At 34.5% G+C, this 14552-nt stretch overlaps 1 protein-coding gene across 1 annotated transcript in view; it reads left to right on the top strand.

Moving 5' to 3' along the window:
• Nucleotides 1-14552, top strand: part of SNTG1 (syntrophin gamma 1) — a gene marked incomplete at both ends in the record, with an annotated part of 147504 nt that overhangs the window by 41780 nt on the left and 91172 nt on the right. The window contains 3 exons of the mRNA XM_079533868.1: nucleotides 9978-10080; nucleotides 11402-11484; nucleotides 14179-14309. Of these exons, the coding sequence (XP_079389994.1) occupies nucleotides 9978-10080; nucleotides 11402-11484; nucleotides 14179-14309 (317 nt within the window). The remainder of the gene's footprint in view (nucleotides 1-9977; nucleotides 10081-11401; nucleotides 11485-14178; nucleotides 14310-14552) is intronic.

Genomic DNA, 14552 nt, shown 5'->3' with positions numbered 1-14552 from the left:
TAAATGAAAAAGTGTGCCTCCCTCCTGATGATACTTTTTCAGTAGGCTTTTCAGTAGGTTTTTCAGTAGATCTTCTTGGAGCCTTCTCTTCTCCAGGCTGAACAAGCCCAACTCCATCAGTCTTTTTCATAGGAGAGGTGCTCTAGCCCTCTGGTCATTTTCATGGCCCTCCTCTGCATCTTTCTTGTATTAGGGGCCCCAGGCTTGGACGCAGTAAGTTCTCCTGATGGGATCTCATGACGGCTGAGTAGAGAGGGATAATCAGTACCCTTGCCCTGCTGGCACTCCTCTTTTAATGCAGCCCAGGATGCAGTTGGCCTTCCAGGGTGCGTGCTCACACTGCTGACTAAGATCTGACTGTACAGATCTTTATCCATTAGCACCCCCAAGTCCTTCTCCACAAGGGTGCTGTCAGTGAGTTCTTCTCCAGATCTGTGCATGCATCTGGGATTGCTCTGACAAAAGTGTGGCATCTTGCAATTGGCCTTATTGATGAAATTCATTATGTTCGTGTGGGCTCAATTTTCAAGCTTGTCCAGGTCGATCTGGATAGCATTCCTTCCTTTTGTTGTATCAGCTTGGTATCATCCACAAAGTTGCTCAGAGTTCATTCAATCCCATTATCTCTGTTGATAATAAAGATGCTCAAGAGCACTGGTCCCAAGATGGACCCCTGGAGGACGCGACTCATGACCCTTCTCCACATGAACATAGAGCTGATGACCACAGTTTTCTTGTTGCGACTGTCCAACCAATTCTTTATTCACTGGATAGTCCACCCTTTAAATCCGCATTTCTCCAATTTAGAGATAAAGATGTAGTATGGGATCAACTTAAAGGCCTTGCAGAAGACCAGATAGATGACTTACCTTTGTCCACTGATGCCATTGCTTCATCTCAGAAGGTCACCAGATTGGTGAGGCAAAATATTCCTTTGGTGAAGCTCTGCTGGCTCTCTCAGATCATCTCCTTGTCTCACATATGTCTTCATGTATTTTCCAGAGGGATCTGCTCCATGATTTTCACAGGCATGGAGGTAAAACTCGCTGGCCTGTAGTTCCCCAGATCTTTCTTTCTCCCTTTTTTAAAACTAGGAGTGATATTCCTCTTTATCTGATCACCACGGACTTAACCTGATGATGATGTTGATAGTTTTCAAATATGATGGAGAGTAGCTTGTCAACAACATCAGCTAGTAAAATATCTGCAAGTGTCCTCCAGTTAATTAATACCCAATGTGAGTACCTCCAAATTCAGTTCTCCCAAAATTTAGATTTAGATGCTATTGAAAAAAAATGTAAAAATGTTTAGACAGTGTTGTTTATTGATATTTCATATTTTTGGATAACTGTGTTGGATCCCAGCTAAGCAAAATATGTATGCCTTTGCCTAAAAGTAACAACTAAAATGTTTTGATGAGTTAAGGACTCTTTTTTTCTCAGTTTTATATAATATTTATGAAGTACCAAGTCAGTTTCTCAGTTTTAGTTAGATGCAGTAGAATTATTTCTCCACAGTGAAAAGGACACCATTACATTAAATGTCACTAAAGACTCTTATTGTGCATTTTCTCAGTGAAAACTTCTGCCACTGAGTACGTTTCCAGAACTACTAAAATATCTTTCTTTGAGATTAGAGCCTCACTGCCAAGAAGCTTAACAGAGTTAACTGCATACATTGATCTAAAACATTACTTAATATACAAATTTGTCCAAGAATTATGCTTTATGTCATTGTGAAGTTGATAACATTTAGTGTTGAACAAATACCACTAGGCTTACACATTAATATTTATTCAAATTCAGAATTAAAATTTGATTTCAAAGTCTTTAAGACTACTTTGTATTAATTTTTCATGAGGACTTATATGCTGGTGCTTGATTAGTGTGACTGTTCATGAAAAGTAAATGTTAAGGTCATATTTGCCATTAGCAAATTTTACATTGAATATGTAAATGTGAAATTTGCCACTGGCTGTGTGTTTGACCCCAGTCTTGCAATGAGATTAGTGTAAGCACACTTATTCTGTTACTGATTCCATCATCACCCCCTCACTTAAACTGGGGTTCTGCTTTCTCAGAAAAGCATTCTAACAATGTTTTGAACAATCTCAGACATATTTCTATTCAGAAAACATTTGAAATTTAAGAATGTATTTCAAATTGCTGTGCCAACTGGGCAACTTTCACTATTGAAATATTAGGAACAGAAGCAGGAGCCAACGTGATATTTGGTGTAGTAACATGCCTGAATTTTGTGTATTACTTATGATATTTTCACAAACAGTATGCAGAAATAAGAAACTTGTTTAGTAAATGCCTTATAAATGTCACATATATTAATCAACTGTGAAAATGCTTTTTCTGGTAAATTTGAAGTGTCTAAAAAGTTTTAGTAAAGAAGCAGTGAATTCTTGTCTGTTTAATAGATAAAGAAGCAGCTTCTGTGTTAATAATCAAGCCTAGAAAGCTCAGACCCTTTAAAGGTTCATTACTCTAACAAAAAAATAATAATATTAATAAAGTGCAGTATGACCAAACTGTGAGGGTAAAAATAAGCTCTAAATCCTTAACGTGGAAAATTAGATTGGAATTATTTCCTCCTATAAGTTATTTTCTCCAATAAGTAATTATTTCCTTCTCTCACTTTTGTGGTGGGAAGCAGACTTTACTTGGAAGATCTCAAGTCCTTAATTCCAAGTCACATTCAGTTCCTCTTTCAGCTTGCTAGGAAAAAGAATTTCCATTTTCAACTTCACTTCGATTTTTTATTTACAGTTACTTAGAAGAGAAAAAAATATTGGAAGTGCTAAATCTTTTATATGAAGCCTTTTGGCTTTAGCATAATGTCTTCTATCATTAGAAAATACATTTCAATTAATAAAAGGATTTCTAATGGTCTTCATTCAAACTGTATCTACATAGTCTAGAACTCATGCACGTAAGTGTGAATATAGCTGATGTTACTTATTTTTCCAAATATGACATGGATAATGTCTTTATATTATATGGGACTAGTGCCCATTAAATATACTACTTGTGTGACTAGTAAAGGATTTTATGCTTAAGGATTAAGTAGGAGGCATTTCTACATCTGATCTCGGTGTTAAAATGCCCTAGATTGTTTTTTAAGAAAAAGTAGAAAAAAAAGTTTTTGAAGTTTTGCATCAGGTTTCCTTGAAGGTAAAAAGCAATTGCCATTTGTTACAGAGAAGCCACGTGCAAAGCTTTTGCAGGCTGCTTAAACATTCTGCAGGTGTTGATAGTTTTCTTTGAAAATTCTCCGTCACATGTAGTCAAGAAGACCTAAAAAAGAACAACCATCTCATTAAAGCATGCTGTCACAGTTGGTTTCTGACTAATAGTCAAAAACATCTTGTGTCTTAAAGGAGAAATCCACTGCAGGCTGATGGGGGGTGATTGTTGGTAATCTGACTGCACACAAAAGTTAACACAGGTATGATGGTGTTGTGTTGAGAAAGCTTTGGACAAGTCTGTAGATTTTGTAACAGTACTGTAAATACCTGATTCCAGCAGGAGTTATATTTTGCTTATAAATAGATCACATATTAATTCTGAAGTAAATTTGATTAATTTTTATTTGGAAAGCGGCAGTAAGATTGATCCAAACCAAATTCTGGTTCGTGTATATATTTCTGAGCTCTGATACCAATGAGAGACTTACACAAATAAATTCTATTGTAATTAAGGCATGTAAGTCAATAGGAGATGAAGTATGCATTTTACTACAACTAGTTGAGATCATAAGTAGGCTTCTTGACTTAAAATATTTGACAGACGATGGGGTTAAGTAGTTTATCTAAATGATGTTGGCTTTATCAGCCTCATACAGTTGTGATATCCAAAGCCAAAAAAAAAAAAATTTTTTTTTCTTTTGTCCAAAACTTTTCAAGCTACTAATTTCATACCTTTAAAAAAAAATGTAGAATAAACATAATTTAGTTTCAACCATACTAGCAACAGTTCTACTTCATTTTTAACATTTTCTGTACTATAAGGCCTTTGTTCACTTTTCTCAGTCAGCTCTTTAAATATATAATTTAAAAATGTGTTTATAAATTCATGTAGAAAGATTGTGGGTTCCCAGCAGTTGAGTATATGTTAAGTTTCAAAAAAAAAAATTGAATAGCTATGGGAGTTTAAATAAGAGTTTTTGCAACTGTATAGCTGCATAGATAATTCAGTGTAGTTGAGTAATCTAGAGGAAAACTATATGGGGGTTGATAATGAGAAAAAAAGGGTTGGCACTTCTGTGATTCAGCTCTGGCATTCACTCTCTACATATAGGCGTATTGAAAAAACTCGTGAAACATGGACGGAGTTTGGATTAGTCTTCTGGTTCTTTGAAATTTGTTTACTTGCACAGATTATTTTTGCCATATATGAGATATAAGTAACTGTGTAAATACTCAAGTAAGCTCTATAACAAATCAAGTCAAATTTCAATTGACTCATTACTTAAACTCTAGTCAGAACATGAAAATAAATTTTGTCCATGTTGTGTATATTGTAATATATGCTGTAGGATACAAGAAGCATTTAAACGTAACGTGCAATGAAGTGTAAATTTTCAACACTTAAAATATTAATCTTAGCACTATACGGTATCCTTTTACAGTACTGATATATTATTTTCTACTCATTTTCTTGTTGGAATGAATGATTGTTCAGTGACTAATTGGTGTATCTGTGTACTTGTTTCTTTTGCAGACTATGGTCCCAGACTAATAGAAATCCATGGAATAAAGTTTAGGGAGCATTAAGAGAACTCACTGTTTTAAAGTGACTTTTGCATTATTATAATCACAGAATCATAGAATCCTTAGAGTTGGAAGGAACCTCTGAAGGCCATCTTGTCCAACTCTCCTGCAATGAGAAGGGACATCCACAGCTAGATCAGGTTGCTGAGGGCCTCATCCAGCCTCATCTTGAAAGTCTCCAGGGACACATCAACCGTGTCACTGGGCAGCTTGTTCTGGTGCCTCACCACCCTCACTGTAAATAATTTTTTCTTTATATTCTAACCTAAATCTACCCTCTCTGAGCTTGAAACCATTTCCCCTTGTGTTCTGTCAACTCAGAATTGACAGTCTGAAGGTTAGCCGGTATGATTCAAAGAAAATACAGATAGATCATTGTAAGCAACATAGTCAGATTTTATAATGAAATCATTTTTTATTTTTCTGATGGTGATATGGAGGTTTGAGTTTAGGACTACCACTGGCATTTCCATTCTTCAAACACTAAAATTTTAGCAAGTTCTAATTCCTTGTTTTAGTTTCTGTATTGGCCTGCTAATAATTTGATTGAATATGAGCTGTGATGACCAGTAATAGGCTATTTTTAGTAAATATAATATTTTTATTTTTAGTAAAACAGAATTCCAAATTAGAGTACGTGACCTAAGGAATGCAAATTAAGCACTTCTAGCAATATTTTTTGGGGTTTATGTTTATTAATGATGCTAAATTAAATGAATGAAGAACAGGAAAATGCTGCCAGAGCATCTTTCCTGGCAGTCTTTTACTTTTGTGATTCTGTTAGTTTTTCATTTCTCCTCCTCCATTTTTTGCATGATTATCTTTTGCTGAGGCTCTCCTATGTTATTTTTGAAAAGAAAACATCTAACTCAGCAGTAATTGCTGTCTGTTGCTATTTTAATATTCCTAAGCATTTTAGTGCTGATTATGGAGCATAATAATAAGAGTTAAAAAATACCATTTTACAAGTTCAAAAACTAATCTTTTCTTCCAGCTTGGTTGTCAGTGTATCACTGAAGTGATAGAATTTTCTTTTTACCGTGGCACTACATTGAAGAAAAATCTGACAGAAGTCAGAGTACTCTGTAGCTCATATTTGAACCTCGGAACATGATTATATTTTTTATCTCTTTTTAAAGGCAGATCACTTAGTGCTCTACTTTGTACTTGAATCTTCAGGTTACTGGAACTTTTATGTCTACATTGGTTCATAAGCCAATAAGAGCAGGTGTGACAAAGATCAATGAGTGAAGACAGAAGATAGTTACAACAGACTGGTGTGACATTGCCCATCTGAGAAATCACCTGATGGTCTAGCTCAAATGAGCACTGACACTTGGAATTGAGAATAATTTTGCTTCTGAGTGCTAAGTCTGATGGGACTTGTCAAAAAGCATCAAATCCCAAGAGACTGTGTATATTGCTTTGAAATGATTTTTTATATAGCGTCTTTGTAGCTGGATCATTCTCTGTGTTAGTGCTACCTTGGTTCAATTCCCGTGCCATCTTGAGAAACACTAAACCTTTTTCTGCCACTTTTCAGAATAATTGCTTAGTGATAAACTGAATATGATCTTTCTGCTGTAACTACGAGTATTACTGCATCCACCTTCCCTTTTATAAAACAGTACTGGTAGCAAGTTAGGTGCAAAAGTTGTGTCCGAATAGAAGTTAATGTCTTCATACACCCTCAGCACATGCATTTCTTCTTCCTTTGCTTGAGGAAGTTTTCCATTCCAGTGTGCAACTCATTTGATTTTGTATCTAAATATCTAAATCAAGTTCTCTGACCAGACAGCAATCAACTTCTCTGGTAATGTCAAGCTATGATCTGACGTATGCTTTCAGTTGAGCAGCGTGAGTTGGAACTGCTGTCACAAAATGATGTTCTACTTTGTACTGTACATCAGTAAGAAAGATTTTGTGAAGGAAGAAAATTTTTGATGATTTTAACTATTATACTAATTGATTTGTTGTGGGCAAACATTTGATAAATATTAGAGCATGGGAATTTAAATCTCCCCACACTGGCATATTTTTACTGTGAATATCTGTACTATTCTATATCACATACATGGGTTTTACTGAAAGAAACAATTGCCTTTTTACATAATTAAACATAATTTGAGGCAGTTGTATGCATGTGTCGAGCCTTCTAGCCTTGGGCCCTTAAGTCATTGTACCAGAATACGTATTGTGGGATCTGCAGATGAACCAGTACATTGAATAACAGTGCACAGTATCCTTCTTTTGTTTTTTCAAATGATAATAATTTAAGATATTCATTAATGAGCTAATTTTTGCTTTCAATTACAGTGAAGAATGGTGTTTGCTGTGGTTCAGAAAATCATAAATCTTAAGGAATATATGCTTTTTGTTGTCTTCTGTTTAAGTCTGTGCCAATTCATTTATGTTTAAATTTCATTTGTAATTTAAGAGTGAATTTAGTGTCTCATTCAAGAAAAATACTTGCTGAAGTCAGAGGGACTTCATACATCAGTGCTTTTGTGAATATATTGAGACAGACATCAGCATATGCTCTAATGTTGTCTTTAACTGGCACTTTAAAAGGTTTTATAAAATTAAAGGGCAACATTACTATAAGCATTACTGAATGCTCAGATTACTGTTATTGTTATGTAGAGACTTTATCTTCTAATCAAACTGTTTGACTCCCTGTTTTCAACATCTGTTTTTTTTTCCAGAGACACAACTCTCCATAACAACTAGCCACATTTATTTTGGCTGTTACCCTTTTATAAAAGTTACCAATTTTTCCATTTCACATTAGCTGTTCCAGTATATTCCTAAAAACATTCCCCAGCAATTCTCAGTAAGAATAGATTTCCTCTCATATCTCATTCTCTTTATGCATGAAGGAAAGATGCTAAGGGAAAGTGCCTGTTGAATGAAGACATCAAGTAAACCAGTCCTATAAAGCACACTTGATTTAATACAGTTCAACAATTGTTCATTATATATATAAAAGAAAGGCAAAAATCTAAAGTTGCAGTAAAGATTTCAAATGAAAGCTTCAAAAAAGAATGTTAATTCAATTAAGAATCAAAGTTTCTTCAATTAACTTTATTTTCAAGAATGGATTTGATAATCACTGAAAAGTAAGTGGCATGGGATTGGTAGCTTATTTATTCTCTTTGTAGTAATCATTAACTAGTAGTTTTCTTTTTCAATATTTTATATCTCTGTTGTACATGTCAAGACCAAGCACTTTCTGGCTTACGTGTTTTATGTACTCCAGTATATGCTTTACTTGAATAGGTATTGCTGATTTCATCTAGATTTTGTACCACTTCTTCATCACAATTTTTCATTCTATAAGTTTGAGAGAGAAAGAGAGAAAGCTTGGAGTAAAAAGGTAATAGCAGACTACTTAGGACAACTTCTAGCATTTCTACAGCAATGTTATCAAACGTATAGTCATGTAGACTTGTGGCTTGTTTAAATTTTGGAAGAAAAAGTGTTCAGGGACAGAGTTTACTTCTCAGTTTTTTTCACAGGTGGTATCCACTTAGGTATCTTCAAAAGGTGACTGTAAGTTAGAGTTGTTAATTCTGTAACTTCTCCCTTTCTTTCCTGTTATTGAGTAAAAGCATTTTTTAAAAAAGGTAAAGGATAACTTTATTTTTCCTGCACTTCGTCTATCCACATCTGTGATTGCAGTTTAGAAAACATGCTCCTGTTTGCTTTGGCTATGACTGTTCTGAATCATGTGACTGGTACAGAAGAGAGAAGATGTGTTTTCTTTGAAGGCTGAGGTTACAAGATATCTCTGATGGAATTCAGGACTTCAGAGTCTTGATCTGACTAACTATTCCACTGACAGTGTCATTTTTATCCTATGAAATAAGTGTTATTTCTGAATTCTGAGGTCTAAAACATCAGAAATGGGAAGTATTCACTGAAGATCTCTGTGCTACAGCAGAAGTTTTGGGATGTGATTTAAGATGGTTGTTAACAAATTAAGAAATTTGTTGTGATACATGTTTGGTTATTGGCACACATACATACTACATTGCAAAGTATGCCTTGACAACCAGTATGCTACCTTACATAATAGACTAAAATTTCTGAGTGGATTTCAGATATTGGTACAAATAATGTGCCATAACATTGTTATTCCTCCATAGCAGCCACTATAGAATTGGAAATATTGTGTCTAAGTGAGAAGTTGACAATTTTTCTTGACGGATTGCTTTAAATTAGCCTGATGTAGTGCAGTGATTTTCACATGGAAGTATCCCTGAAAATAGCAATATATATGTATGCAGTTTAATGTGTAGGATAGGTTTTTCATTGGCATGGATTAAATGATTGCATCAACTAATTTACATGGTGTTTTGACACAGCAGCATTGCAGAAGGGTTACTTGTAAGTTACCTGGACACAGTGAGATCACAGCAGAAGAGAACAAATATATGCCAGATTAAAAAGGCAACTTAAATTAACTCTTATAAAATTAACAAGTTATAGAAGCAGAACAACCGGTAGTGTTCATTCTGATACCCAGAGTTATATCACCTCATGGCTCTCATGAAATAAAATGATTCTAATATAAATTATCACCTGTTAAGTATAGCATTTTGATTAGATGCTTGTGTGTTTCCTCTTTACCAGTCTGGGACTGGTAAAGGGACTGCCTGGACTTCTCTTTCTCTGCTGAGCAGCTTGGGGTGTCATCAGCCACATCGCAGAAAAGCTAAAAACATGAAAAGGAGCTACAGAAGCAGTTATGGGAGAGAGAAAATATGGCTGAGAGCATTCACAAATGGATAGGGGATTCACTTGTATTCCTATTCCTTCGTAGTCCTACCATGCCAGGACTCTGGCATAGCTGTGGAAACTACAGGTTTTGTTTTGTTGGAGATTTATTAGACAACCTCAGCAAAACTAAACTGAACCAAGAAGAATTTATACATGTGGTTTACTGTTCATGCCAGGTCTGGAAGGGAGAAGTACGCAGCTGAAAAACGTCAGAGAACAGCCAGTGCTGTTTCCAAACCGGTATTACCTGTTAGTGTGACTATGAGCAGAGCACATAGAAAGCTTTACATCTTCCTTTCTTTTTTGAAAGATGTCATTGCAATACACTGCAGGTATAAGGAGCTGCATGGCATTGCTTATACTTCTGCTGTGTTTTGGTCATACATACATTGTCCTGTTTGTGCTTCTCTTCCAGGTTCAGGTCCTTCGCAATGCGGGGGAAGAAGTGACCCTAACTGTGTCCTTTTTGAAAAGAGCACCTGCTTTTCTCAAACTGCCATTGAATGAAGATTGTGCATGTAAGCCTTTATTACTTGACCAAAATAAACCTTAATTCAATGCTTGTGAATACTTGCAGCTTCTGAATCTAGTGTGCATTGGGGGTGGTTAACAACAGCTTTCTCAGTCAGCATTGTTGCCCAAATATGAGCTTCTCATATTGCCAGATCTCATATTAGCAGTTACCTTAAACACAAGTGTGCAGTTGTTGCTTGAAAAACAATAACTTTTGAAAAACAAGATTGCCTTGTATTTGGCTGGTGCGAATCAGCAAAGTTGAGTCAGGGGAATTACATTAGGTTACAGTAGCTCACATTTTGGTGTAGAGTATTTAAAAGCATTTTTCCGTGGAGCACCAGATAAGAGTTTACTCCAGGAGTTTTGTGTTCTAGATGTGAAAATGAGATCGTGTGTATATATTATGAGAGCTTAACTTTCTCATTTAAAAATCAGGAGTTTTCATGTAGGTGTCTGTATACCTAAAAATAAATTTGTCTAAAATGTTTAATATTTTAAGTCCAAGTGAGTTTTAGTAAACTAGCCCCATCAGAAACAAAGGAGACAGCTGGCTTCCTTTAATTGCCTGAAATTGTGAGTGTGGGCACTTAATTATACAGTTGCAGCATACCCAAGCATATGTATAATCATCCTGTGCCTTTTGGCACCACTACTTTCTGCTTTTTTCTCCTAAAGGGAGCAACAAAACAAAAAAGTGTTTGATTTCAATACTTCTAGGCCTTGATGTTACATCAGTAGCAATTAAATAAACTAAGTTTTGATATATCTTATATAAAATCAGTTGTAGAAGTACCATCTTTATCTTGTATCCAGGTATTGAACTTTAATCAGGCAAGAAAAAAAAATACAACACCAGAAATCTTCTTAAATAAAAAAGAATCCCAGTAACTCATTGCTGCTTTTATGAAAGGATGTGGAGCATAGAGAATGCTGAGTAAAGGACAGTAGCATGCACTTGAATAGATCCTATCATATATGATTTATGAGATGTAGCTCTGTATCCTTGTAAACTGCTACAAGAACTGTTAAACCTGTGAACTTCATAGAGAATGACAAAAGCATTGTCTGACTGTTTCCTTTAAGTGAGAACCAAGTAAGTGCACTTTCCATTTATTATCAGATTAGCAAATACATTTGTGATTTTTTTCTTACTGAGTAGATTATTAACTTTTTTACAAATCACTAAGGAGTTGAGCTTTGACTTTTGGATGACAAAATCAATTGGAGAGGGAAACATGCAAGCACACAAACACATAAACTTTTATTATAGCATTATAGATAATGATACATTTTTGTATATTCGTATATCCGTGTTGGTGTTAGGTGCCCCCAGTGACCAGAGCAGTGGCACTTCCTCTCCCCTGTGTGACAGTGGTTTGCATCTCAACTACCATCCCAACAACACGGTAAGAGCTTATATTTCTTTCATGAAATTACATCAGAAAAAAAATTGCTAAGTGAAAGTAATAAAAAGCCAGCATCGTGGGAGGAGCTCAAATTAGCATTGGAGACAGTTCCATAGGGGGCTAGAATTTGTCAGCCAGATATTATAGCTAAGAGTAACACTGAGAAATTATAGCAGCTGAGATTATGCTCTGATAAATGTGATTACTATTTTTATCTGGACAATGGAAATTTTGGGAAAGTTTTGTGTTCTACATTTATTTGCAGAGCAGGGGGAATAAAATTATTAAAGTGACAATATAGCTATTTAAACAGGAGTTAGAAAACCTTTTCAGAATATATTACATATATTTTATTTATTATTTAGAACTTTTGACCAAGGCTTACGTAGGTGCATGTTTTTGCCTATTTTTAAGATGCTAACGTTTTTCTCCTATTAACTAGCTCTAACAATTGTATTGAAGAACAATAGCATTACACAGCAAAGTGCCTTTAACTTGAAGTGCTACAGATCTTTGTTCAGATTTGTCATAAAAGATTCCTTTGAAATGCAACACGGTGCTTTTATTGTATTTCTTAGTCATTAAATGCAGCATTTGTGATATTTTGTATAGTTCTAAAGATTTTTTTGTATGTATTTGGCTTTGTGATAGATATACTAGAATAGAAATCACAGACTAAATAAACCTGTATATGACATAACTATTATACTATATGAAAATGAACAGAAGTTTAAGCACTATTCAGTAGACTTCCTGTCTCTAATTTCTGTCTTCCTTTATTGTTCTTTCTCATTTCAATAATAAAAAGTTTAAAATGGGAGCCAGAAAGTTAAAAGTCAATAGCACAGATATAAGCCTGATTAGGGTCTAGGAATCCAAAAGATTAAACTAATTAGGTTATACATGTGCATAGGAGAAGGAATTCATCAAAAAGAGTTAAAAGTAATAATATTGAGTCTTGCTGTAGGACAAAAAAAAAAAAATAATAAATATATATCTTCTAATAGTGGAACAACATCGGAAACAAACACCTGAGCTATTTGTATACGTATGTAAAAAGGTAATTGGAGGAGATTTTAAAGTTATTTTGTTAGCCACTTCAAGTCCATCTTTGCTTTGAGGGTTAAAGCCTTTCTTCCATTCAGGAATCCTATTGCTGCTGAAGGTGTCAAAATTATGTAAGTTACCTACAGTTTCTTTTTGAACTAATAATAATTTAATGAAAACAAGTTTTGGTTTTTTTTTCAGTTTTCTGTTTTTTTTTTCACTCAGTCTTCTTGCCTGGGATATCTCCTTGTAATGGAATGGAATGCTTCATAAAGTCAGATGAGAACTCTATATGAATTCTTAACATATGCACAAAACTTTCATTGTCATTCCATATTGTCAAATTATTTTCTAGAATGTATTGTGTCTTATGGCCATAGGGTATTTCGTAGATACAGCCTTGGTGATCCACATGACAAAGATTTCTTGCTCAAAAGGATTTGGAGTAGACAGGTCCGGTTTGGACCTAATTTAACAATAGAAAATGCTATGCAAAGTGAGGTTACCACTTCTGTTGCTCTTGAACATAGATCTACTGTCTCCATCTAAACTTCTTGCCACATTTCAACTTTTTCCTAAAGTTTCGTCACAGCTGGAAAAAGTTCCTGAATATAGACAGAACTTGAAAACTTCAAGACGTTGTTCAAAACAGTATGCTAGCTTAGTATTTCTACTCAGTCATTTATTTATGTGAATTTATTTTGTCTGAATCTATGGAATGTTTCACCAGAGCACCAGTGTTTTACGTTCATGAACATACTTTTGAAAATCCTGCTATTCAGGATTCAATTTTACTGATATATAAAAAGCACTTCACGTATTTCAGTGCAAATGTTCTTTAACACATGGCATGACGACTACCCTATTTTGAAAAGCAAGTGTTTTGTAAAGAAAGAAAGAGGTGCTGGATTTTTTAAAAATAATTTTGATTTTTTACTCAAAAACTGTATCTCATTCTCATCTATATTGTCTTAAAATATACTAAAATTAAGATGTATATGTATAAATACCCCTTCTTTGTAGATATAATCATAGACATGATCTAGTTGAATTTTCATATAAATAATATCATGTGTAAATAGGTAAAATTAATATATTGAGTGAACAATTTTCATAATTTATTATTTCATGTGAATTAATATAAAATATTATATAGTATTATAATATATAATATAATTATGTATAATATAATGTTATATACCAGTGAAGTGAAATTAGAATAGATGTATATGTAATCGAGTGTGGAACCATAGAAAACACCTGAATTATGATTGAGTGACATAGAAATCTCCCTTACTCAGGGTACAGATATGAAGCCTGTAACCAATAACATAATATACAGGAAATACTTTTATTTATGACTAATCACCCCCAAGAATGATGCAGTCTTTTTTTGCTGGGTTTCTAAAATAATGTTACTCATAGTTTCTCTAAACATGTTGATGTTGAGCTTTACATAGGTTAGTTTTGTTTCTGACAAAAAGTTGAGAATCTGTCGAGTGCTAGCTAGAATTTGTGCCGATGATCTGAGAAAAGTGGATGATTATGCTAAACATAAGGTCTTTGAAGTAGCTATCTTTCTTTCCAAATTTGCTGACTATTTATAATGAAGCCCAAAACTGAGAAGGGCCTTCTAATGTTTTTCAGGATACATTATCATGTTCCTCATGGCCAACATCCCCAGGACTTAGATGGGAAAAAAGGTGGTGTGATCTCCGATTAATTCCACTTCTTCATTCACGATTTTCCCAGTACCTTCCAGGATCAGATTTGTGCAGGTAAATAAGTTCAGAAAGCTGAAACTATTGACTTCTTGATTTAGAGATTCAATCCCCAGGGATTTGCAATATTAAGAGAAGTGGCATTATTAATTCCAATGCAGCTCTGAGAGATAGGGGACAGAAGACCTGGGGCACTCACAATCAGGCTTAAATTTATTGCATCGTCTGATGACCTGACTAGTGATCAAGCATTAATATCTTGAACTTTTTCTGTTCCTACATTCAAAAACACATGAAGTT

Source organism: Tetrao urogallus (assembly GCF_951394365.1).
Source record: "Tetrao urogallus genome assembly, chromosome: 3".
In the NCBI taxonomy this organism is placed as follows: domain Eukaryota; kingdom Metazoa; phylum Chordata; class Aves; order Galliformes; family Phasianidae; genus Tetrao; species Tetrao urogallus.
The sequence above is the reverse complement of the archived record's forward strand: the minus strand, read 5'-3'. Positions and strand labels throughout refer to the sequence as shown.